Source organism: Corvus moneduloides, chromosome 10 (assembly GCF_009650955.1).
Source record: "Corvus moneduloides isolate bCorMon1 chromosome 10, bCorMon1.pri, whole genome shotgun sequence".
Taxonomy (NCBI): Eukaryota; Metazoa; Chordata; class Aves; order Passeriformes; family Corvidae; genus Corvus; species Corvus moneduloides.
The window spans coordinates 646,413-673,378 of NC_045485.1; the positions used below are offsets into that span (position 1 = coordinate 646,413).

Genomic DNA, 26,966 nt, shown 5'->3' on the forward strand with positions numbered 1-26,966 from the left:
ACAGCCTTTGTTTCTCAGATCCTCTTACATCTGACGTTCAGTCAAAGCCCTCACATCAGCAGCTCACCAAGGGATAAAAAAAAAGTGTGAACCAGTACTGTGTTCCAGAGCTGTCCTCAGAGCTGGTCCAGCAGGGCAGCACACTGACCACTCTGAGCAGCCACTCGCTCAGACATACCCTCAACAACTCCTCTCACTTAGTGAGCGAAAGAGCAAATAGCTTAAGTGAAAGTGGTTTCATTTGCTGCATGGAATCAGCAAGCCACCTAACCTGCCTTGTTTTATTCCTAGGCTTTAGCCAAATCCTGTGATTAATTCCATGTTTTCACAAAGGAGCAATGTGGCAATCAAAATGGCCAGGTCTACATCTTCTGAGCAGCATTAGGCTGCAATTCAGCAACACCCTCCTGAGACCGCAGGCTGCACCATGAGCTGCATCCACCTCTCCATTCACATTCCAGAGCTTGGGACACAACAGAAAAGGAAGAACTGGAGCAGCAGCGAGACACAAGAGTGTTTCCTCTTCATCCAAACAAACAGTAGTTGACACTGGTTAAAAAAGGTATCAGTGAACAGAGTGAGTTTTCAGTAGCAATATGAGAACTTTTCCAAGGGAATTTTGGCCTTTTCAACTTTCATGTAGAACTTTAGGTTATACAAACCTAAAAAATTATCTTGATTAAGGAGGTGAGGGGGAAGGGACCCCTTCTCCAAGTAAGTGTTTGAGGATTTCTCCCTGGCTGCTAAGGATTTGTGTTGGGTAAAGAAATGCTCCTAACAAACCAGCATTCTTTTCCACATGATCAGAGCCAACCAGCCCCCCTGCAGGCAAAACGACCAATCAAATCAGCCTCAGATGGAAACCAATCCCCCCAGCATATAAACACAGGAATGAGACATACAAACCCATTTTTAAAGGTTTTGGTTTTTTTAAAATCTCTACCAACCACTTGTGGGAAGGTTCTTGCTAGTGCTGGGACCAGCACACCAGACCAGAGAAGTCCTTCTCCAGGAGCCCAGGTTATCCCCTCCTCCTGCACACACACCCCCCCCAAAGACCGGTAAGTACACAAAACCATATTTTTTTCTTCCTTTTCTCTTATTGTACAATTGGAATTGTTCTATCATTCTTTAATCAAAGAAATCAAAGTTCTTTCCAGGGCAGAGTTTTATTTCTAAAGTTTGCTAAACTAAGTATCACCTTAAACAAAATGGTTGCTGATTCTTCACCCTCAAAAAGAAGAAAATGCTCTCAGGTGTCCTAAGAACACACAGAGCAAAATCAAAGTCATTATGCAGTATTTTTTCAGAAAGTTTTTGAGATGAGGGCTGGAAAGGTTCTGCAGACAGGGAACATTTGCAAGCTCCAGCTACAGTAGCTGGGTGTTACAAAATTGGCCAAGAATAATGAAAAAGTCATCCTCACCTTGCTGCACTCATAACTCAGCATTTAACTTCAGTTCCATCACAAATTAAAAGAAAACCTTCACATCTTCAAACTTGCTTTTACCATCTCCAATTGTATCTCAGACTTCAACAGTTTTCAATCAATGCATTAATTCTCTGTGCTTCTGGACACACAGTGAGCTGGCACCACTGCCCAGGACACCCCACACGGGCATGGAGTGAACTCCAACGTCCTGCAAAACTTAGCCATTCTAGGCAAGCCATGGGAAAGTCTGCATCACACAGGGCATGACTGCTCTTCAAAAACAGCAAGTCCCACAAAAAAAAAGGGTGGCAGCAAACTTCTATTACTGCAGCTTTACATCAAATAAAAACCTCCCTTATAACTGTCAAATTACTCCTCCGTTATCAATATTTAATTCTGCATTTAAGTTTCTTGATAAGGATTTAATATATACTAGAATAGTTTAAAGCCTTTACCAAGATGCTTAAATGTTGCTTTTCTGCTTCTCTAAAAGTGGCCAGGCTAATCGGTCCACTCAGATGCTACTTCAAAATCAAGAATTAGTGTTCACATGGATCCTCAGAGTACTTATGTGAAAATACATTATATACAAAACAGAGCACTATTTGACTTCCCAAAAATCAAGTATATAAGCAGCCTTGTTTTCTGTACTATAAAAGGAGATATACTCTCCTATTTTACCACCTCTTTTCTTTAAAGTGCATTCTGTAATAAACTGTCACAGAAAGCCAAAAGTACAAGCTCTCACATCCTATCCTTTATAGCACTTGCTTTGAAAAATGTGGCTTGGGGTCAACAAATTCAAGTTTCCATTTTTACAAGACCTACTTATAAATGTAACAAGTCCTGAAAACTGTTATCTTAATTCTGCACACCGCTCAGAAGTAACAGTTTTGTCACAAACTACTTCCATTCATCTCAGGCATTAGCTACAAAACCAAAAGGATAAATATGCTTGAAATATTAACTGTTCTACTCACAACAGTAGCGTAAGCTTTCAACCAGTGCAGCTACTCAAACTGAATTACTTCCTACATTTCTAAGACTGTCTCCTAATGTAAGTTATATGATCCAGTCGTGTCATCCATACTGAAAAAAACCTTCATTTCCTAATAATAATGTCAGAGCATCTCCAAGGGTGGCCATTCAGTCTAAAAATACAAAAACCAATAATCTAAAAATAAGAACACACAAAATAGCCATTTTAATAGCATGAAAAATGCCTTTAAAAAATTATCTTAGTTTGTCCTTGTTGCAAAGCACAGAGGCAGCAACAGATCTGCACAATCCCAGCTCAGAGGAGACAAGGTTTAAATCTGAAGCTTGTACATGATCGTGCAAACCCAGGCTAAGTAAAGAGGGAATGTACACACCCCCAGAGGGGCACACCTATAGGTTCTAGTAAATCTTCAAATGATGCTGCAGTTGTAAGCAGTTTTTGCAGTCACTCCCAGAAAACAGCAGGTCCTCATGACCATTTTCCTGTCAGAATGAAGAAGCAGAGCATAAACTGTTTCAAATCCCTTCCAAGGTCAATTAGAACAGACTTTGTTAAGACTAGAAGGTGGGCAGCTAGGGCAACACAGCAAAAGTCTCCCCTGAACACAGCTCCTCGCTCAGGCTCCTCAGAAGGTTGCAGATGCATTTGTGTACTGAACTGCGAACAGGCTGGAAGTGTCACTTCGAATGCCTTCAACTGAGAAGGCAAACGAAAATAAAGACAGTGCTGCCAATGAGTTCCCCTGCAACCCTACCCAAGTCCTAAGGAGAAGCTAAGCAAGAGGAAAGGAGAGGAAATCAATGTGGTGGCATGGAGCACGAATGCAATAAAGGCTCTTACAACACAAGGAAGAAGATCTCGATCAAAAAGGCAAAGCACGAGAGATCTGTGTGCCTGGATCATGAATTTCAGAAATGCAAGCAACATCCCAAAGCTGTAAGACAAGGTTTTATCACACATAAATCACTAGCCAGCCAGGTCAGTTTAGAACCTGTCCCACTGCTAGAAGAAAAATTAGTACTCACCCTACCTTGATTTGTCTTAGAGGGTTTGTCATAGAAGAAAGAAGCCAGGATGAGGGACAAAGTGGTAAAAAGACTGAAAACCAAAAAAAGCTAAGAACTGACCAACACACTGGTGCTGGTGACAATTTAGCTTTCAAGAGAACGTAAATAGGAAGGATTAGACACAGCAAATGTGTGATAAGGGACTGGTCAGCATGCCAGAAGAGGTTTAGGAAAGTGATTTCTGACAGTTCCTGGTCAGGGGCTATCAGCTGGGAGATGAAGGGACAAGAAACACCCCAAAGCTGCAACAGTTGCACAAGTCAGCAACCAGGAAAAGCAAAACCCACCCAATAATATAACAAAGATCGTTGAGAGAGAACACTGGACAAATCTGGATAAGAAACAGTGCATGTATGTTATAGTGGAAACAAGCAATCTCCAACAAACACAGAATTTTTCTCTTTGCAAAGTTGAGTATCTTTCCCAAAACATACACTGAAACTGGGATTAATGTGAGGTCACATCAAGGACCATGCCACACAGGGGATTCAATCAGGTGGTCCAAATGGTACTTTATAACTTAATTAATTTATCACTAACAAGGAAAGAAGGCATTTGTATTTTGTTACTATGGGCAAGGAAAGGAGTAGATAGAAGACATTAAGACTTTTTTAATTCAAAGTCACATCTGCTCTTAAGCTGCCTCTGCTTTTGAGAATACAGAGGACTGATCCTCCAGCCTGAGTAAGCTATTTCCCACAGGGCAGATGCTCTTTTGCCTCTTACTCTCACCCAACTGCACTGCTCTCAGAGTCTATTTGCAGTTTCTTATCTGTTTTTCTCACTCCAAGAAGCTGAGACTTGTGACTCTTAATCCATCAAGAGTACTTGAAAAAAGGGGTTTTTGAACTCAAGCTTACACATTTCCAATGCTATCCCTGCCACCAAAACAGGAAACTAACATTTTCAACAGTCCTAGACTAGAAAAATCAGAGGACTGTACCGGTGCATAACCTGGTTAACCTCAGAAGGCAAATTCACCTGCTGGGAGTCTCAAGGAGCGGAGACACAGGACTGTTCTGAAATGTGCTGCTGGGAGCTAACGTAGGCTCTTTCTCAAGCACCTTCAAAATATGTCAGGAATCAATCCTCCCCCATTGATAAGATCCCAAAGAACCTGACTGATTTTTTTCAGAGTTTAAGACAACATTAAGTGATTAGTCACCACCCTAAGAAGCTACTTAATTGACAAATCTGAGATCCTACACTGATGACAGCATTTGCTCTCTGTAGCATTCAACCACACTGCCTTAGCACTCACATGAAGATCTGAAGCACAGCCAAGACAAATGTACCATCTTAAGAATGTTTTCCCTTTTTCCTTAATGTACATAACACTGCACAAAAGGCTTCTGTCACCAATCAGTCAGCATCAGAATCATTCTCACAACATGTATTTGTTTTGTAAACCCAAATTGCTTAGAGTCTACAAAGCAGATGCTGCCCTCAAAGTACCATGAGAATTTACAGAAAAACACAACCTTTGGCTTTTGGTTGTGTTTCGTTGATTTAGGGTTTTTGTTGGTTTGCTGGTTTGTTTAGAATGCATGATGCACCCAGAGGCATTTTGTTTTGTAAGTGTTCTCTATTCAATCAAGGGAGCATTTGAGTACTGCTTACTCTATGATGAAAAAACCAAGACACTGTTCAGAGCTCATTTTGAGCATGGTCCCCATCATCCTTCCCATTCAGAGATGCCTTTTTCCAGCTCCTTCAAGGCCTCCAGAAGGGCTCGTCTAAATCTTAACACAAGGACTGTGCTCTACAGACAAGTCACTAGTCACTGGATTACTGAATGTATAATTGCATTCAGGTTACTGTACAGTAAGAGTGAGAACTGCCATTCAGGGAGCTGTGCAGCAGACTGAAGAGCCAACTCAGTGAAGGTGGGGGGGTCATGCTATAAACTGGATAGACTATGACCAAAATCCCCCAAGAAAAGTAGCCTGGTATCATACTCCAGGAGAACCTTGTCAAGTCCACTGTAGTCTCTGACACATGGAATGGTTTCCAAATACTCCTCCTGGGAGATGTGAACTGGAAAATTAAAGATGAGGAGGAAACCACCAAATTCCACTCAGGCCATCATCTACTCTATCTCACTCTGACTACAGCATGGATAGAAGTAATAGCTGGATGGTTTTGAGAAGCTACAGAAGAAAAGAAAAAATAATTTAGCTAAGTAGTCACTGTGATGTCAATCCTCATACCCCATCAAACGAACACCAAACATCACCTCATCAAACACAAGTAAAAGCAAAATAGAATGTTCTGTAGTTACTAAAATTTGGTTGAAGATTAAGCAAACAGTCATGGAAACTGCTGGTTTATGGGAACAAAGATCACAAGACAAATTTTCACCTACCATAAACTCATTCTGAAGTTCAGGATCCTTACATCTAATGCATCTCAAGAGAAAACTAAGATGGCACTGATGAAAGGGAAAAATCCAATTCCTCTACAAAAAAAGGTAATAGACTGAAATGGTCATCATTCAAAGAAAGGTCAAAATTGATAGGAAAACAAAAGTGACTAAATACATCATGTGTAATTATCATTTGCAGAACTTACATGTATTTTTAAATCCTCTGCTGTTCTACAAACAAGCTTCCTCACAAACTGTTTTAAACAGGTTGTACACATTATGAAGTCTCTATTTTACACAAACCTGTACTTAATTTTAATCTGTCCCAGGTGAACTTTAAACATGCAGTATTTATAAAGTGTATGGATTTGAGTGACCAGTATCTTTTCAAAAGACATTCAGCAGCTCTAGCAAATTCCACAAGCTTTGAGGTTTAAAAGCAAACAAAGGAGCCTAATATGTCAAATACTTACAGGTACCCATTTTGCTTCCCATATCTGCAATTCCACCTTAATTCCCATATACTTGCTGTCCTATTTTATTTGGTCACTAATAAAAATTGCACTGCTCAGGCAGACTAGACTGGAAATTATGTCACAGTGTATTTTTTCCATATTGGTCTCCTGCCCTCTTTTTACCTGATCCTTACATAAACAGCCGCAGACTCCCAGAAGCAGCTCTGCCCTGAATACTGTAATTCTGTTTAACTGGACATGGTGGGTGCAGACAGCAGACAATTCTTGAGCTAGGAGAGTCAGAAAGGGCTAGTAGCTAAAGTACAGCATTCCCCTAAAATGCATAAATACATTACAGAAATAATATAATAAACATTATTTCCTTAGTTCTATACTATTGTTAATAGTATTCATAACAGTATTGGTAAATTATTATACTCTGCTCAAAAGAAGTTACAAAACCTAATATAATGAGCAAAATTCAGTTTCTTTTCATACACAATATGCCTAATCCCATCCCACTCAGCCCTAAAGAATTAAAGCATGTGACTCCAATGTAAATTTAGGAAGATAAAGTATGAAATTTATATTCAAACAACTAAGCAGGGAGAATTTGAGTAATAGTCAGATTTTTAAACCTAATCTTTTTTAGCAAAGTATTACCACAAACAGTGGTAAATTCCTCTCCAGGCTCCTGACTTAATCTTCTCTGGATTGCAATGTATAAGCCCTCTTTTGTTGGCTGCAGTATTTCAACCCCTGCTGATGTGTCAGAAGCTGTGAACATTAGGCAAAATACAAATATGTGGCATTGTCTCACTTTTTTCCCTTTCTTCTCCTTTCTAGAAGATGACAACAGATATGATAGAGAGCAATAACACCAAATCCAGCGCTCCCCTCCTGACTCAGAGATACCTGAGGCTGGTGACCAAGGACGGACACAGCACGTTCCAGATGGCCGGTGCCCAAGGCAGAGGTGTGGTGTACCTCCGAGATGCGTGGGGGATACTCATGGACATGCGCTGGAGATGGATGATGCTCGTCTTCTCGGCTTCCTTTGTCATTCACTGGCTGGTCTTTGCAGTGCTCTGGTATCTGCTGGCTGAGATGAATGGGGACCTGGAGCTGGACCATAATGCTCCACCTGACAACCACACTATATGTGTCAAGTACATCACCAGTTTTACAGCTGCCTTCTCCTTCTCACTGGAGACACAACTCACGATTGGCTACGGTACCATGTTCCCAAGTGGGGACTGTCCCAGTGCTATTGCACTGCTGGCAATCCAGATGGTCCTGGGGCTCATGCTAGAAGCCTTCATCACAGGTAATCCCTTCCTACTGCATCTTTACATACAACTGGTGTGACAATTGGATTTAAGAATCGAGCTAGAAATAAATACTGTTCATTTTGATATATGAAAGAATAATTAAGGTAGCCACTACAAGGATGACAAGACTTCAGCTATGTAGTACTAAAAGTTAAACACCTTTCATCAAGAGAGACAAATTAGATGTTATCAGTATCTGGACTTAGGAATTTCACTATTCATCGGAAAATACTTGTGGCGGATCACTGCACATCCCTCTCAATCATTTATTTCTTATACCATTATCTCTCCAAGCTTTTACCACATAATTACAATATTTAAAGTCAATTTGTTTTGACTTTTAAGGTATACTTTTGTCTAGCTGAGCTATCTTCACTGATCTTTAACTCAGTGTTTACATATTCCTCAGTACCCAAGGTAATGAAAATTTTTACAATGTCACAGCTATTTTGAGGTATTTTAAGTTATTTAAAATATTCTTCATGTTTAAAGTACTTCAAAACAGTTTGAAAATACACAGGGTAGTTTACTGTGTATTAGAAAGAGCTTCTACAGTGTAACACACCAAGATCAGCTCCTATTACCAATTGCACTAAGTTGGGGCAAGCTAACAGCCTCCTTACAGCTACAGTTAACTTCCAAACATTAGTAAGTGAACATAATTAAGAAAAATAAACATTTTAGGAAAGCTGTACTTTTTTGAACAAAAGCAAGTTAGCATGATGCCAATCTAGCAATTTTCAAACATGGTCTTTCCAGTCTCAGCCTGCTTCTGCTCCTTTGGAGCCTGCAGGGAACCAGCCCAGGCTCTGTGCTCACACTGACTTTGCTCCTTCCCATGCTCCAGGTGCTTTCGTGGCCAAGATCGCGCGCCCAAAGAACCGGGCACTCTCCATCCGCTTCTCACGCTCCGCCGTGGTCACACACACAGAGGGGAAGCCACACCTCATGTTCCAGGTGGCCAACACTCGCTCCAGCCCCCTGACCAGCGTCCAGATCTCTGCTATACTTTACCAAGAACAAGAGAGTGGGCAGCTGCACCAAACTAGCATTGACTTCCACCTGGACAGCATCACTGCAGACCAATGTCCTTTTTTCATCTTCCCACTGACCTACTACCATTCCATGACTGCATCCAGCCCGCTGGCTGCTCTCCTGCAGAGAGAAGCTCCTCACCACTTTGAGCTGGTCGTCTTCTTGTCAGCTGTGCAGGAGGGCACAGGAGAAACATGTCAGAGGAGAACATCCTATCTCCCATCAGAGATCCTGCTGTACCACCGCTTTGCCTCCCTGCTAACCCGCAATGCCAAAGGTGAATACCAGATCAAGATGGAGAATTTTGACAAGACTATACCTGAGCTCCCGGCTGCAGCTGACTCAAAGAGTCCAAAAAGGACTGACAAGGAGATCCGCATCAATGGACAGCATGCCGACAGCTTCCAGCTCTCCGAGACTGGCCTCACAGAGTAGAGATAACAGACCTTGAACTTCGTGCTTTTTTAATTATTATTACATTAAACTTGCGGGTTCCACTTAAAAACTTCCTTCCTTGCCTGCCCTGCCATCTTCTAGTGATCTCTCTCTTGTACTCCCATCCTTTTGATTACAACGTGATACACAGAGTGAAGAGAGCTCGTGTGCCCCCTGAGGAGAGGCTGCATTAACCACCCAGGATATGAAGTCAGGTGCATGAATCACAGTACTAATGCTTAAGAAATTAGAAGAGCTACCTGCTGAATTCACCAGACTGTGATTAAAGCCACACTGGCCCTGAGAAAACTCCCAAAGCTGACCAAAGTCATAATTAACCAGCTTGTGACAAAATGGACAACAAAACAAAAGCAGAAAACAATACAGGGTCATTCAGTAAATACATGTGTTCTGGTGTAAGTAACTGTTCATCCAAGAGCCTAGCTCTTCTATTCTCTTAACTCTTTGGGAATACAGAGTTACATCATTTTTCAGATGGCTGAAAGTCCTGCCAATCTCTCATGGCAGTGAATAACATTCCTGCTGTGCTTATTAAGTAAAATTGTAAATACTAAGTGCAGTTTTTCCTTCTGCAAATAAGAGAACATCTCACTTCCAGACAGGTCTATCAAAAAATCTGGATGTATATGACAAATACTGCAATGGAAATTTTTTCTTATTTGAAAACACTAAATAAACTATTTAGCAGTGGGGGGGAAAAAAAAGACTTTTTAATGAATGAACACCCTTTTTTTTTTTTTTTAAGGCTCATACATTCCACACATTTTCACCTTTGCGCTGCTTGTCTCAAGTACATCTGACCCAGAAGGATGCACTATATATATGAGAAGTAGAACTACATTCATTGATTTCTTTATGCTTTCTAACATCAATCTTTGCCTGTACACACAGCACAAAAGATATTTCGAGACACTTTAATCAATTTTGAAATAAAAAATTAAAACCAACTATACACAAGACTTCTGTATTTAAGTGCCTCATAAACCTACTGCAATTAAGATGCCATTCTGAAGATCCTAAATAATTTAAGACGCTAGAGGAAAAATACAATGATGCATAACTATTTCTAAGCTCTCGACAAAAACAGTGCCTATTAGGTGTTCATACCTGAACACTCAAGTAGAATTTAAATAAATTTATCTTTCAAAGGTAAAAGGCTTTTCCCAGAAACCCAGAGGCATAAATAGCAACTTCCATTGACAACAGCATCACACACTACCAAATATGCTTCCTCTTAACTTCACCCAAGTGGTCAGCAACAGGAAAAATGGTCTCAAGCTATCTGGTGAGATGGTTTAACTGAATTCTTCTCAAGTCACAAAATTGTTCACTGAAGTGTGTTTGTAACCCAAATGGGGTCAGCAAAAAGCTACTCTGGTTTAGGGTCTGGGGAAATGGGGAGCCACCCCACAGAAGCATTCCACACAGAGTCAGGGAATGAGGCAGAAGGGCCACATTTTTGTTGCAACTGAGCTCTCATTCCAAAACAGTTCAAGTGTTGCCTTCCCCCATTGCACACCTCAGACAGATTTATCACAGACACTCCCAAAATCTTTTTCAAACTTAATTCATGGACAAGCCTTCATGACTATTGTGGAGCTTAGAGAGCAGCACACTATCAAGTTACACTGCCTTCATCCCTTTTCATGACAGCTTTTTTAGTTGTTGACTCATACACAGTTTAAAGAGCCCTTTTCCACCCTTGTGTCAACACCAAAATTTTTAAATTATTTCTTGCATTTTTTCCCCATTCTCTGATAAGAGTCCTACAAATTAAAAACCAGCACAAGAGCAGTAGAACAGACTCCTGTGTCAAGTCTGGAATAGGGCAGCATTCTGTGTGAGGTATTGAGTATTCTGTTTGACAGTATTCTGGGTGAGGCATTGTTTTTCCCATCTATCACATGGGACTATAATCTCAGGATTTAGAATCAAAGGTATACAAAGCTGTTTCTAATTTCAATTAACATCTAATCAAAGGTGGGCTGTTTTGTTTGATTTCTAAGTGACTTGATACTTTAAAGTTGTACTGGTTTTAAAATAATTTTCTCTTTATAGATTTGGTTTAAAAGGCAGTACAACAGCAGGTATTAAAAAAAGTATGTTGTTAGTATATGCTGAATGCAATCCTCAAATATTACATTTTGGAATGCAAAGCTGAGTAATACTGCAGAAGCAAATTAGACAAAGAACTGTATAGTTACTTCAGAACAAGAGCAGAAAAAACATTAATATTGCTTTTGCAGTTCCAGAGAACTGGTGAATCATGGATGTCTGAAAGTACTGGAACATCCCATGGCCCAAAGTGGAGCAGAAGCCTAGGAAAATTGCTGATGGGCTCTGAGGCACCAACACAGCACTCCATGCTTTAGCACAAGAGCAAACTGATGATGAACCTACTGTGGATGCACCTCCTGCCAGCAAGACAGGGCAGGAGAACGAGCCAGGCAGAGTGAGGGGAAAGTACAATTTAAAGAAATTCAACCTCCTTTTTACAGCCACTTGAACACACCTTTTATACTCAAGTCTTCTGAACCTAACCAAAACCCACACATTAAACAGAACTCAACCAGGTTCCACAACTGACTTACCAACAGGTTTGCTTAAGCTACATGATTATTTACTACCAGTTTGTAACTGCTGGTAACTAATCAAATCCCTTCAGCTACTAAGCTGGTATTAGTCAGGAGACTGCACAGAAAATTAAGCAGCTTTTGTGCAGAGACAGACGTGCTCAAGAAAGCAACCTGCTCATTTTCTTTGCTAACAGCCTCAGCCTTCCAGAAACAATTTGGGTTCTAAGTGAAGTCTGTAAGAACTGTGACAATCTGCAACAGAAACTCGCAAATAGTTCGTGCATTTTCAAGCCACATGCTGAAACCAGGAACAGATACTGTTTATGCTGAGAATCAGTTGAATGTGACCTTGCAAACTGTTGTGTGCACTGAAAAAGCAATCATTAATTTTTAAGAACAGCATATTGATCATATTTGAGAAGTATTTGTTAAATTTCTATTACTTTTTTAATCTCTTGATTTTTAATTGAGGGTTCTTGCACTGTCCTCCATTACAAATACCCAGAAGTGTTTCAATATTTGATCTCTTAATAATTTTCTCTAATGTGATCATCCAGAACAAAGAACATGAAAAAGTTGGCAACTCAGTAAATGATGTAATCTGAATTCAAGGCCCTGTGAAAGAGCAATGAAAAACTGAAGCACGGTAACATTATAGAATAAAATCCTAAACAAACGAGTTTAACCAAGGTAACAAAAACCAGCACAGGCATCCGCTAAAGCATGTTAACCCAAATTATAACCTGCCTATCAATTCCTTTCCTGACCTTTCTGCTTCCATAGCTTTGTGTGGATACTAGTACTTGCTATTAACCTGGGACTTCTTTCGGCACATCTGTATCACTCTCACACTCAAAATATTTTGTCATTGGAAAGCCATTGCATAATAGTAACTATTTGTAATTAATCAAGGCTTAAGTCAGAACAGACCAACACTTCTGTCAATATTTCTGTGCTCTCCACCTTATCTCTTTGGAAGTAAACAGGTGAGAAATGGTCTTCGCACTTACCGCAACATTAACCTCTAACACAGCAATAAATTACACAAACATAAATTACTATTGTTAAAACAGTATTTTTACAATATAACTTCAGAAAGATTGAAGGTCTTTTGCTTCTCATACTGACTAGCCAAGAAATACGAGACTAAAGAAGAGCAATTAGGTACTCAAAAAGCTTCATAATTGGAGAATGAGCACAATCATCTCTCACAATGAGCTTCCAACAAATTGCACTAGGACACCATCTTCCCCAGGGAACAGTTCTTGGAAGATGCACTCCATAGCCCTGATCACTAGCAGTTGCTACAAACACAAAATGCTCTACACTAGCTGTAGAAGTCAACCTCTGGCAGAAGTCAACTTCAGTAAGGACATTTTGCACACTGTAAATTCTCCTCAATTTCAACTGAGAAATACATCTGATCCCATACCAATATGCAGTATTTTTATCCATCTTTATCAGAAACATGGTACCTTCTATAGCCTGGAACTGGAATTGTATTTCTAATCACAACAACAAGAAGGAGCTAAATAAATAAAACTAAATCAACTGTAGTAAATATTACTTTTACATCCACTTTTCTTTTGTAAAAAATGCGGTCCTGAAATCTCAGTAGTACTTACTTTCTCCTATTTTCATTTTTTCCTAGAAGATCTCTGAATATAAAGATACACAGAAAGTTCGAAGTTTCACTACTGACGTTTAAAACCGGTCAATTTCCGACCAGTATCAAAAAATCTTCTAGAAGTATCCTCTTTTTAAAGGAAATGAGGAAAAATGAGGAAAACCACACACATCTTAGTTTTGTGTTGACATTCAACTTAACAAGCAGAAAAATAAAAGCACTCTTTAGAAGCTGTGAACATCAATTCCTACATGGAGAGAGGACTGGAAGGGCTTTGAAAGCAAACTCCTTGGCATGTGTCACCACGGTAATCTGGAAAATTATTAATATGGCAATTTATGCTACCCTTACTAAAAAAATACCAACAGCTAAGCAGGGATTAAAATACATTCCTGTCAACTTCTAATTGCAATTGGATCTCTTTGGGTTTGTCTTTAAATTCAACTAGCAACTATCTCTTCTGACCTAGGCTTTCTCAGTATGTTACCAAGGTGGGTATGTAGCCAAGACTCCTCTAGCAAAGCCAAAGATCCCCTGGGTCCTAAACAGAGAAGACACAGTCAGTAAGCTCTTCCTAGTACAAAAACCTCTCAGTAGGCACAGCTGTGCTCCATGCACATGGGAACATGCCACAGAGAAAGAGAACGAGCATACCAGAGAACAAGCAACGCACGAGCCCGAACAGCAAAAGTCACTGCAGTTACCAGACAGCCAGAGCTGCCCTGATGTTCCCACCACCCTTAGAATGTCTACGTTTCATCTCCAAGATGACAAACTCACTCCAACTCAAGTTCAGCTGGATGTTAAGATGCACTGGGCCACAATTAAGGATGCAGTATTCTGCCAGAATGTGGCCAGTGTGATGTATTTCAGAAACAGAATAGGGGAGGAACAAGAGACAGGAGAGCAGATAACCACACTGAATAGGAGGTTCAGATGATGACTAAACTAATTTGATCAACAGTAAATCCCATCAGCATGGGAACCTCAGAACACTGCTGGGATCTCTCTCACACTAGCAAGCATTCAAAAAAATTAGCAGTTCAAATGGTCAAGAAGTCCTGGGTACCAAAACAGCCCATGCCAGGAATGTTTAAAGCTGCACTCAGAAAAGGCATATTGCCACAGCACACCTGTTCATCAGCACAGGCTTCTTTCACAGAGGTACAGGAACTTACTTCAGCTGTAGACATCACATCTTAATTAAATAAACAGGACCTACTTACTCCACATTTTTCTTATCTACCACACTTAAATGTCCAATAGCAAGAACAACACAAAGTAAGAGAAACAACACTTTGAGAACACATTTAGCAACCCGGCACAGTATCATGACTCTTGTACCAACAATATACTTGGAGCAATAAGAAAGGTTGATATATGTATAGGTCCACCCCCCCAAACACACCCTGCGCCTCCCTCCCATTTTCTGCCCACACAGTAACAAAACCATACCTGGATCTTTTCGCCCTGGTTTTTCAAAGCGTCTGTCTCCCCTAGAAAGGCAGAATAGAAGTTTCAAATAAGGTTTTGGAACTACTCCAAAAACTCACTTTAGGTATAGGTTTTGTTGGTTTTCTTTACTTGGTGGGGAACTTTTTTAAAATTGGAGCTTGATGGACAGTACCTTCAGAGGTCCAAGTGACAACTGAAATTTTCAGGAACACCAATACACACACGGCCCTTGGGAACTGGGAATGTTTTCAAATGTGCCCCTAAGTACTGTGAACAATGTCAAAACTAAAATTGAAGCAAATCCTTAGCACCAGCACTTCCATTGCAACTGTCATAATTTATGTTCTCTTAAAGTAGTTCCTTCTTTCCAGGAACTCATCAGAAAAATTCTTTGCAAAAAATGTTCTTTTACTTGCTCCTAAGCCTCAAGAAACATTTCCGTGTGTTTGACTCCATCTTAGAAATTCAGACACTTCACTCACAGATATAACTAATTACCTTTCCTAAAGTGTTTTTATGAAGTCAAAAGGCACAAATGGAAGCTGAACAGATGTGTGTAAAAAACTTTAAGGGCTAGAGTTCTGTTACCTTTCCTCCCAACTCTGTGATCTGTGCATTTCCCTGCCCCCTCCTCGCCCAAATCCACCCTCCACTTCATCAAAACTTCTTTGGTAGAAACCGCTTTCTCCTCGGCCTCTGCCTGAAAAGACAAAAAAACACAAGTGTTTGTATAAATAATAAAAGAAGTTGAAAGAATCAGGTAGGTTTTCCCTTTCCTGGTGTCCCTGTGAACTAATCTTGCAGTCTTAAGCCCCAGTGAAATTATCTGGGACAAAAATGAAAAAGAAACAAAGACTGAAGAAAGAGTCTTATGCAAAAATTCTTATCAAGAAGTGCAAGACCAGACAGAACAGGCAAACAATTCCAAAATAAATATGATGCAGAAAAACACAGATACTTACCCAAGAGAAATTACCAAATAAGTATGCGTTGTTCACACAACATCCACATTGCATATGTGTGCTTCACACACAAAAATCAGATTACTTTTAACAGCGAACTCCAGTATAATGGCACTGCAGATGTACTCTTCATTATTGCTGTCAAGGGTCATAAAGGAGAAGGATGCTTCACCGCTATTAAGTCCTAGTGACTGTCAGCAAAAATCTACCCCAGGATCAGTGGGAAGAAAAGAAGGATCACAGGATGGCTATAGGCAGGTCAGAATGAAGAACCACATTAGAGCTGTAGCTTAAAAATTATCCTACTGACCTCTTCAGTAAATGATTCTTTATAGACAGCTACCAAGTACCAAGCCTCAAGCCAGAAAGTTACAGACATATCCTCAAGCAAAGCATCTCGAAGCATGTCTTCAGGGCTTGAAAAGGTGTGGGGAGTTTGGGTAAAAAAAACCAAGCCACACACAACAGAAAAACAACACCCACACACATCCCCAGCCCTTCAAAACAACTTCCAGCACTGGTTAGATTAATGGCTGGGGTGAAGTTTCCCAATCTACAAAAGATAAACATTTCTTCCCACAGCTCTCCAGCAGAAGAAATGGCAGGTTTTTAATCAGCTAATTTACCATTTCAATGATCTCATGGGAAGAAGATGAACAAGTGGAACATCTATCAGCTAGTTGTCAGGATAATGCCTTGCCTGCATATACATGCAGTCTCTATAGTCAAGTTCTAGAACCTAAAAAGCACCTGCTAAGACAAATTCTTGGCTGTGTGTCTCAAACATCAATCTTTTCATATTTCTCTCTTTCTGGCTTCAAAGAAAAAACCACCTCAAAGCACAAGGTGCAAACCAGACCAGAGATCTGGAGCAGTAAGACAGAATGACCAAGTTAAACAGGAAATGAACACCTTCAGAATGGACTGAAGTCCTTGTAGTCTTCTGAAGAAAGTAGTAATAAAAAGCCTCTACATTTAAAATCTAAGGACACCTGAATGCATCAAGGAATCATACCATGTTTCAGTGCCTTATGACTAGAAAACTTTGAAATAATCATGACAGTTGCAAGAGTTTCTCTACTATTCTATACCAAATCTCTTAGAACAGGCAGCAGGGGAAAAGGGCAGAAAGCTGCTTTTCAGGCAGAGAAAAAGGAAAGTGATCCATAGATAAGCCAGTCAGAGTCTTCAAATACACAACTGCTTTTGTATCAGGCAGAACCGGTTGCAGGGTGTATAAGGAACAATTTTAACATCCTCTTTGGACAAAACTATCTTGTTCTATCACCAGCAAAGCTGATCAGTGGCAGATCTCCCACAATCACAAAGATGCAGCCTTCCTTACCACAAAGTTTTGAGGATGCTTAAGTTCAGATGAAGACTGGACAAACTCAAAGAAGATAAACAAAACTCATTAACAGAGGCCACATCTGGTTCGGGAAATATACTGAGCTGCAAATATCTGGCAGCTGAGCCTCTTCACCTTTGTGTTTTCCTCAGTCCTTATTCTCTTGCCAAGATGCCTTCTTTTGGCTGTTGCTAGACTATGGACACTATGGAGTTGAGCAAACCCTTGCCATATTCAGTATAGCTGTTCTTACATAAACTCAGGGAGAGGCAGAAGAGCTGATGGAGCACTCTAGGTAACAGAGAAGAAATTAGCATCAGACCTATGAGAGTTATTAGAAACACAGATACCTTCACTATGCAAGGCAAGTCTGATACTACAAGGTTGACCACAGTCACGAGTGTAAAACAAGTTGCTAAGGCAAGAAACAGGAAGACATGATATAACATCAAAACCAGCATGATGTTTATCCAGTTAAAGCATTATGGGTCCCCTAAAATCCTGGAAAAGGACTCAAAGTTGTTATTCTTCACAAATAAAAGCGAGAAAAGTTTCAGCAGCTCATGCAATAGCAATTTTTGCCTAATTTCTTCACTACAGGAAAGCTCTCTTCCTTCTTCTCACAAGAGATAATAAAGCCGAAGCAGTTCACAGAGTCAAAACAGAACAGAGGCACTGAGTCATCTCCTGTCTCTGAGGTAGCAGAGGTGGAAAGCTGCATACGCTTTCCCAACAGAAACAAAGCAGGCTTGTACAGTGAGCGGCAGCAGCACTGCAGTGCTCCCCTTGCAGGGTGAGCGAGGGTGAGCACACGCTGCCTGCTGGGAGCAGACACATGCCACCAGCAACAGAACGCTGCCAATATGGGACATTTCACCAGCAAATAAAGCAAGTGTCCTGTATGAGAGCAAGAATGCTGTTTTACCAGCAGCATGACTTATAGCCACTTAAAAGTATGTGAAATCACAGCCTGAGAAATCTCCCCCCACTCACCACTCCCATATCACAGTTCATCAGTATTTCAGTTGTGTTCAGCCACCAAAATGGTCTGAATTAAAAGATAACTTTGAAAAATGTCCAAACAATTGATCTTAGACATTCAGGTTAAGGCTACCTGTGGGGTCACAGTACCCAACCGCCAGCTGTAGTGACACCACATAGTACTGGACAGGACTGCTGAAGCCATCTCTGCCTTGGCTGTGTTGCCACCCCATCCATGTGTGGGAACAACACAGACCCATCCAACAGTGCCCAGCAGAAGCACATGTGCAGCCCCAGCAGACACCAAGCAGACTATGGTGCAGGAAGCATCAAACAGATCCTACCAAGCTACAGAAGAGAAGCAGCCAGTCAAGGGAAACAGTGGTGTGCAAAGTCAGACAGGGAAACTGTGGTGTGCAAAGTCAGTCATTCAGTAAGTACTACATGGATGGGTCTGACCTGGAAGTGCACACTAGGACACAGCTAATGCTGGTCACAAAATGCATGAGAAATGCCTGCAGAGAAGATAAAACTACACATGTAAGCACACCATTTGACATTCTGCTTCTGCACTCCTTGGCTTATTTTAAACAGAATGCCCCTTCTGAAAGAAAAAAAAAAAAAGCCTGACACACAAGCAGCAGACTAAGTGCATATGTTGCACAAAGTACTGAATGCAAAGTCAATAAATGCCAATAAACCTTTCCATTTAAGAACTGAGTGGAGCAACTGTGTCATTTTTATCTCAGTAATTTCTCAAAAACCTCAGGATGAGGACATCAATCCACTGGACACTGCAATCATAACAGCCAAGTCTCTAACCTGAAAAACAGACGAGTTTGAATTTAAGTAAAAATGTAAGACACAAGCAGGAGGGTAAGACGCAGCACAAACTGTCATTCTAATTGTCATTACCAAAAAAACCCAAATCAAACCCTACAGAATACAAGAAGCAGATTCTTGAAATTACAGCATAACTGGAGTTTAGGATCTACAATCACAGCCATAATACTGTTTGGGAAAAACAGATTAACTGTAGTTCAACTGTTGCTGTTTAGATAGGAGAACATTACACTTTCACGCCACTGACACACTTTCCAACAGCGGCAAAAACAAACTACAAAGGGCAGAGGGTGGGTGGGGAAAGAGCTCTAATGGGAAGCAAAGGACCCTTCATAACAGTCTTAACCAAAGGGAGAACAGCTACAAAACAAAGTGTCTGTAAGCTTACAGCCCATTCCAGGGACTATTTAAATCTCTCCTCATCTGAGGCTCTTATCCATGAATGTTGACATTCCAGTCCTGCCAGCACAAAGCACAGGGCTTAACTGCACACCACAGGGAGCTCCCAGGAAAACAAGTCAATTAGAAAAGAGTCACGTGCAAGTACTTGGTTTCTTTAGAGACTACAACTTCTTTTTTAAAAAACAAACCAGACCAAAAATCAAAGCAACTTCCACATAGTAAGCATGCTCTCATCATCGCAACATAAGCGTTGTCAGTAAAAGTTGGGGTGACTACCCAGAAAATATTTACTGAGTGCTAACTTGCACTTTTAAATACTGGTAAGTGAATCCCATTTAGAGTTCTAGCCATAGCACTCCTTTTACCAGCATTTCTTCCCCTTGACAATCCACCACAGATTGCTTCTCATGTTCTCAAATGCTGGAACACAATTCCGTGATTTGTGCCTCAGTGAGGGAACTTCATTAACAAATCTAATCACACATGCAAATTCCTCTCTGAAGTTGCTGTGGTGTGAGTCCCTTCAAGACAGCAATCTCATTTTGGTAAAGCTGAAGCCCACACTGGCTCGGCAGCAGCTTTGTTGCATACAACTGTGTAAAGTTCATGGAAAACACCAGAAAACCTTTTGAACCCAGGCAATTCTGCAGTGCAATAAAAATGTTTTCCAACTATTAAGTGAGGCAGCTCATTTAGTGAACAAACTCCAAAGAAATTTCAAGTCCTTTTCATTGTAACTTGAAAAAACAAAACTGCATTTAAAGCCTGCTACTTACAAGCAACATTTTTATAAATCAAAACATCATGTCAACAGTCCTATATTGAATTTTCAAAAATAACTATGGGAAAAAACGTCCTTGGCTACAACAGCATCACGTGTATAAATTATGAAAATGGTACCATTTTGTCCTGGGAAAAGCCTTAATTTCTTTGCTGAGATACAGAAACTTTGGGAAGTTTCACGCCTAGAGCCCAACACTAATTGCTCATGGGAAGAAGAGGGGAAGAGTGGAGAAAACAAGCAGCAACCAGGATCAACGAAAGAAGGAAAGCTCAGAAAGCTGAAGAAATTTACTGCAGAAATGTGTCCTTTACAGCTTAGCAGAAGAATGTCAGAGGAGCCTAACAAGCAAACCATGTAACAATTCCAACACATTAAAAGATCAAATTAGGATAAAACAAAAAAGAAAGTGAAAAAGATTAATTTTGCAACAAAGTTCTTGCTAGCATTTCTTAACAAATCTTAAAAATGAACTATGTCTGAAAGCTGCTGCACGTATTCCTGGTTTCCCAGTCTTAATACTGCATACATTTTAAGTTCTGTCCACTAAAAAGTAAGGAATCAAACTTTACTGCCAAACAAAACAGTCATGCATAAAAGTATACTCGGTAATACAATTACTGGATTAGAAGCCATATTCTGCCACATTTAGCCTTACAACCTCACTGAAACTAGTGGAGGCAATTAAAAAACAACCCACTGCTCACTGCATAAGGATGACATTGTTAATGGTGCTGCAAGAAAACAAAGAGAAATTTGACAAAAGGAAGCAAAATAAAGGGTTTGCCAAATTAGAAATTATCAAAGTATCTTGATATTGAAACTAGGGAGCACACTAGTGGGTGTATGATCTCAAATCACCAAATTTTAAGCAGCAATAATTTAATTTTGCAGAATTACGTCTTGATGCATCTAAAAAAAAATAACCAATACATGTATTCCTAGCAAAAGTGAAACATAGGTGGTAGAAATACACACATTAAAATAAAACAAAAAAGCAACTCCCAGATGAGTACACACATCTACATATATGCAAACGCTTGTTTCTTAAATGAAACCCTGAGCATTTGTGCAAATACAATGGCAAAGCAACAGGAAATTCTAGTGAAAGTCTCATAAAAAGCTTAAATCTGCATCTTAGCTGGGAAGCAACCACAAGAAGATAGACAACAATCTACAAATATCTGAGAGATGTAAGCTAAAAAGAAAGAAGGATTAAGGAACAAGAACAGAAATGAGAGAACACATTTAGTCAAAGCAAAATTCTGGTCAAGCACCTAATAATATATTAAGTGCTTTCTGAAGATTTTACTGAAAATATCACCCGTTAAGGACATGTAAAATTAAATTAAAAAGGGCTCTAAGAGAAACCTCACCTAAGCACCCTCAAAGACAGAGATTACAATATTAGTTACTCAGTATTTCCAAGTTACTAGCTTCTCACTATTTTAAATGCAACACATCATATTTATATATAAAGCCCCCAAAAAAGAGTTCACAGAAGTACATACATTGAAAGGGAATTGCTAAGATAAATTCTGGGTTTAACAGCTTGGTTTTAATTTAGCAATATAGCTTCAGCACATTTTATCAATTCATTTGCAAATGTTTGAGGCGATCCTGGATGAGACATCAACTACAGTGATGCTCTAAAACTGGAAAGACTCAAATGTCTCCCAAATTCAATTACATCTTTCCATTAACCTTCTCCCGTTTACATTCAGGATGTTAACAAATGAAGATGGCTTTTCAGAACACTGAACACAATCTACTACAACCTTGATGGTTTAAATACATTCGCAGATTTTTCCACCCTCTCCTTATAAATTGGTTTTATGCTTTTAATAAAGTTATTTCTAAAAATTCTGAACCAAATAATTTCATATTCCACCTCAAAACCACCTCTCCCTTTTGCTTTCCCACCCACCAAGCTGGCAAAGGCATATAACAGATACCAGTTCTGCACTAAGGTGTGCAGAATCATCACTAAACACAATATTCATTCTACAGCACCACCTTGTTGGAAAGGTTTCAAAGCTTTAAGCAAAAAGAAGTTGGGCATGAGAACACATGGCTCTAGCCAAGTTCCACTTAATATCTCTGAGCAGCTTTAACCTGGATCACCTGGATACATTGGAGCACATCCCACTGGCAGCTCACCTCGACCTCTAGAGGAACTTCGACCTCGAGGAGCCCCTACCACCGTTCCTCCTCCGCGTCCCGTCAACCGCAGGACAGCAGCACTGTTTACAGACATCGAGAAATTTCTCTGCCAAGAAGAAAGAGTCACAATCAGATTTGACTGGAAAAACCTTCAGAGAGAAACCATAAACAAATACACAAAAAAACCCAATAAAAACCAAACAAAAAGAAAAAACAGAAACATTTACCATTATGTTAAATTTGGCTTTGTTTTCTTTGTGTTCATTACAAATTCTCTACAATTAACATGAGAAAGGAAAAGGATTCCATGCATACATGAGCAGCTGAAGCAGCCTCTAAAAGGATCTTGGTCAATATTAGCATTTTCAAGTTACTTAGCTGAGATTTCTGTGCTCTGAAGTAAGCATTTGAACACCTACTCCTTTATCAGGTGATGACAGCACAGAAGCCATCAGAACATCAGCAGTGTTAAACACACATTCCGTTGCAAAAAGAGACTGGCACCTGCCTATACCTGACACCAATTAATTAATACCAATTCTACACTTCTTAAGCAAAGCAGGAACTTTTAAAGACCAAGAGAACTTGAATAAAATCGTATTTACCAATCTCCTTTGCGGAAATAAGCCTTTTTATTCTTTAAATATATCACAAGAGCACCATATTTTAGGAAAAACTAAGTGTACTTAAGGCATCTGAAATTTAAGCGATATTCATTTTCATAAGACAATAAACACCAGTAAGATTTAAGTTTAGCTTAATATGGAATAACTGCTAAAGAAAAAGCTATTTCAATAATAATATAAATATATTATTATATAAATAAATATAACATTTATATTATATATAAATAAATATAACCAACTCTGGCCCTATTCTCTGAGCACAAATACTTGGAAAATGGGGCCAAAGAATTCAGAAGCATGTTCAGAAACATTAACAAGGAAACCTGAATTGACACATGCTTTCTGAATGCAAGTTTTCAATAATTAGAATGCAAAGGACTCCAAACAGCTGTTGTATCAGGCTTCTTGAAAGGAATTTAAAGTCGGCAAGGTGCTTACATCAACTCATTGGAATTACTATGACTTTGAAGATCTTCAGAGAACGAGACAAGCAATTACATCCCATTTAAAATCTACATCACTAACATCAAAACCAACAGGCATTCGAAGGAGCTTTAATACACTACAGAAACATTTCAGAAACTGCTTGATATGTGCTACCTACAAAAGTAGATCTTCCTTCAAGAGAGAATTCGTAACTAATTAGACTTGAGGGGAAAGAAAAAATGCAGTCACGCATGGCAAAATAGTATGGTCAGCCTCCAGTAAATCTGTTTTCTGAGCTAGCTCCTAAAGCTTAAAGCAACCATTTCAACAGCAAGTCAAAAGGAACCACCTTCATCTGCCTCTGAGCAAACCACCACCTTTCCTGGTGTTGATACTTCTGCTTTTTTGTGAAGTGCTGAAATACTTCACTACAAAAACATATTTAAGCTATTTATCAGAATCATTGTCTTGCATAGGAGATTCCTCTTTTTTTTTATGCCTTTTTCTTCCAGTAAGAACAAAATAACAATCTTACCTTCTTTTCCAATTAATTTTTAATTTGACTTGTCTGCCTGCACTCTGAGAAACTTCTCCCTCCCCTCTGTAGAGCCTGCCTCAGTGAAGGCATAGTGGTAACAATCCACATGGTAAGATCACAGTACGCAATAAAAAAGCAAAGCCCAAAAAGAAAAAATTGCCCTACTGTTGATCAATGTATTCCTTCAATGACCAGTGCTGATGAAGCACACCAAAGAACAAAGCTGCTGCAAAACAGCTTTAGGAGCAAGTGAAGATGTCTTAGGAAACAGATGTCAGGAATATAACCAAGGAGGACACAAAAGGATTCCATTATATTCAGCAAGAGTTTGAGCCTCTCTGACATGCAAGCAGGTAAAATTAAGACAACCAAATTCTTTCCTAATGTAAATAGAAAAAAGGGGAGCAGTAGGAAAGGTAAAGGAACATTTGCTGCACATTGCCAGTGTTCTGTGGTGGAAAGCCCTGTTAAAGCTATCTGCAGAAACCTTCTTTGCTTCAACAGACACTACCCTGGAAACACATCTTAGACTAATCTATTATTATAAACATATTATATTACATCACGCTAGGTGAATCAGTTGAATCTAGGTTAGCTCAGCAACTTTATCATCAGGAAAGTAACATTTTACATAAAAAGAACCAGCAATTCCATCCAAAGCATGTCCATGTCCTGTTAAAGGGAACACTGTAGCCTTAAGTATCTAACTAAATCCTACACAACTAAACACATTTAAGTTTAAATTCATAAAGCTGACATTATTTGCCATCCCTAGATAACACATCTTTAAATCACCTTGAGACAAGTTCTTCCCTGACACAGTACACATACAACCACAATGCCATCAGGTGCATAACACAGCAAGAATTGTTCTGAATCTAACCCCAAAGTAATCCTGACAGGCTCAACTGCAACTGAACACTATGCCAAAGTACTAGTGCTCTGATCAGCCTCTCCTCTAAGGACTCCCAAACCCCTGCCCCTCAGGTTCTGAGACGATAATTCTATTCTAAGTATTCATGGAGGGGGTAAAAAGGTTTTTAAACTCTTTTGTCAATCTTAATTGTAAGAACTTTCCTGCACCACAGCTAGCAGCAAACCCACTAATATTCACCTCAAGATCACTTTTGAATATGATTCTTAGTGACAAATAATGTTATGTCATGGGGAACAAACACCAGAATTTCTAACTTAAAAAATGCCATTCCCTTGGTACCTTCAGTCATGAAGACAGGAAGAAAAGGACATGAAAAACCAGATTGCTCACATCCTCTGGGTCCCCAGAAAGCCTTAAAGGAAAAGCTTTCTTAAAAATGGAATACGGAGCTCTTCTTTCAGATTATGATTTTTCTGGAGATTTTAGAGAATTGTTAAGCTGCTTAAAGGCTCCTGTATGATTACAGGTGAAAAGGAGCAGGAAAAAGCAGTGACACAGTCCGCACCAACTCCTCAGGAGTTTTCAAGACTGGTGACACACTGGGCACTGCAGCAGAGGACCACACCTAACCCTGAAGCTCAGCAGCACTTACCATCCCATCTGCACTCAGCACACTTTCAATACCATAGCCTTCAACTCGTGTTATTCTCTGCAGACAGTACTGTGACAATCACCAAAAGTCAGGATCCCCTCAAACTGTAAAAGGCCTGTAGTCCTCCCTGAAGGACTCCACTATGCATCAGCAAAACAGTATGTCCAAAAGGGTTCAACATTTAGGTGTGCTACCATATGTCTGGCTAACCATTTCTGGGGCTTGCTGCCTGAATCCCTTCTCTTCCTAGTCAAGAACAGGAGCTAAGATAAGACTTCCCATAAAAGCATAGTCTCAATCTCAGTTGCCTTTTAAGACAAACTATGACATGAAGTGCTTCCAGTGTATCCATGTGAACTCAAATATAACTGCTGATTAAAAACGAAACCATTAGCATCTTGTGTAAAATGACAGCATCCTACAGAGACACAAGAAATATGGACCAACTCTGAAGAGGAAGGCAGCCCAGAAGAGGTGAAGAGGATATACCAAAACACCCAGGCACAAAATGAAATGAAAAATTCAAGAACACAACAGTCTGGGGCAGGCAAAGGAAGGAGGATGCTCTGATATCTTAAGAAACTAATAGTAACACTACCACCCCTGCAAAAATCAAATTACTCAAGCCAGTAAAAGTACTCAGTAAAAGTACTCAGCTTCCTAGTAGAAAAAAAAAAAACCAACCACAAAAAACCAAACCACAGTATTATGAAATAAGAAAAGTGCTAAGAAATATGACAAATTGGAGAGCAACTGCAAAATCTAAAGTTCTGGCAGCCAGAAGGAGGGAATCAGTTCAGAGTCAAAAGTCAGAGGCATTCATCCATAGAAGGTGGGCAGTTTTCTCCATCAGGAATCAAATCTAAAGCAAGAGCTTTCAAACTACCCAGATCAGTCATCCTTGAAATGGAATCCTTATGGACTACCTATTCTCACTCTTATCTTGTACACCTCTGTATGGTTATATACCTACAGACACCAAAGGAGGAGATAAACAAGCAACTGCTTATATACAGAGCAGTTAACAGTACTGCATCTTCTTAACAAATGTTAACAGTCAAAAAGCTTCAGCACTTCTCTAAAGAACACAAAACTGAAGCTACAGAACTTAGCCACTTCTGTGACTCTATGGGTACCAAAGAGAAGGTGGTAAAAAACTGTAGAAAATGTCCATGATCTGAAAATGGTGCATACTTTAAAAACAGGTAATATTTCCCAGATGATGATCCTGGATTTAACAACCTGTTAATGCTGTTCAACAGAACATTGTATGAAAAAATATTTTTTTCAAATTTAAGACAATAATTGAGCATGGATAGAATTTAAACTTTATGCCAACACAGTATGCTTTCATAATTTCTTTCTCTGTGTCCTGGGTTACAATGAAAAGGTGTAACCAAAAGTATGTATTTTATTACCATCTTCATAAGCTGTTAAAATAGGTGGGGCAGTGTTCTTTAATTTCGCCATGACTCGGCCTGATAGCTGCCCAGAGGGAGTTATCTCCATGACTCAGAATTACATCATCCCTTTGTGAGATGCTCCGCCCAGGGGGAGGAACCAAGCAT

The 26,966-nt window shown here is 39.7% G+C and overlaps 2 protein-coding genes across 2 annotated transcripts in view; one reads left to right on the plus strand and one right to left on the minus strand.

Moving 5' to 3' along the window:
- Positions 1-26,966, minus strand: part of GIGYF2 (GRB10 interacting GYF protein 2) — a 75,815-nt gene that overhangs the window by 31,315 nt on the left and 17,534 nt on the right. The window contains 3 exon segments of the mRNA XM_032119255.1: positions 14,800-14,840; positions 15,388-15,499; positions 22,277-22,385. Coding sequence (XP_031975146.1) covers positions 14,800-14,840; positions 15,388-15,499; positions 22,277-22,385 — 262 coding nt within the window.
- On the plus strand, positions 894-10,093 carry KCNJ13 (potassium inwardly rectifying channel subfamily J member 13). Its single transcript, XM_032119273.1, has 3 exons — positions 894-1,061; positions 7,166-7,646; positions 8,498-10,093. The coding sequence occupies exons 2-3, from the start codon at positions 7,169-7,171 to the stop codon at positions 9,118-9,120; spliced, it is 1,101 nt and encodes a 366-aa protein (XP_031975164.1). The 5' UTR covers positions 894-1,061; positions 7,166-7,168; the 3' UTR covers positions 9,121-10,093.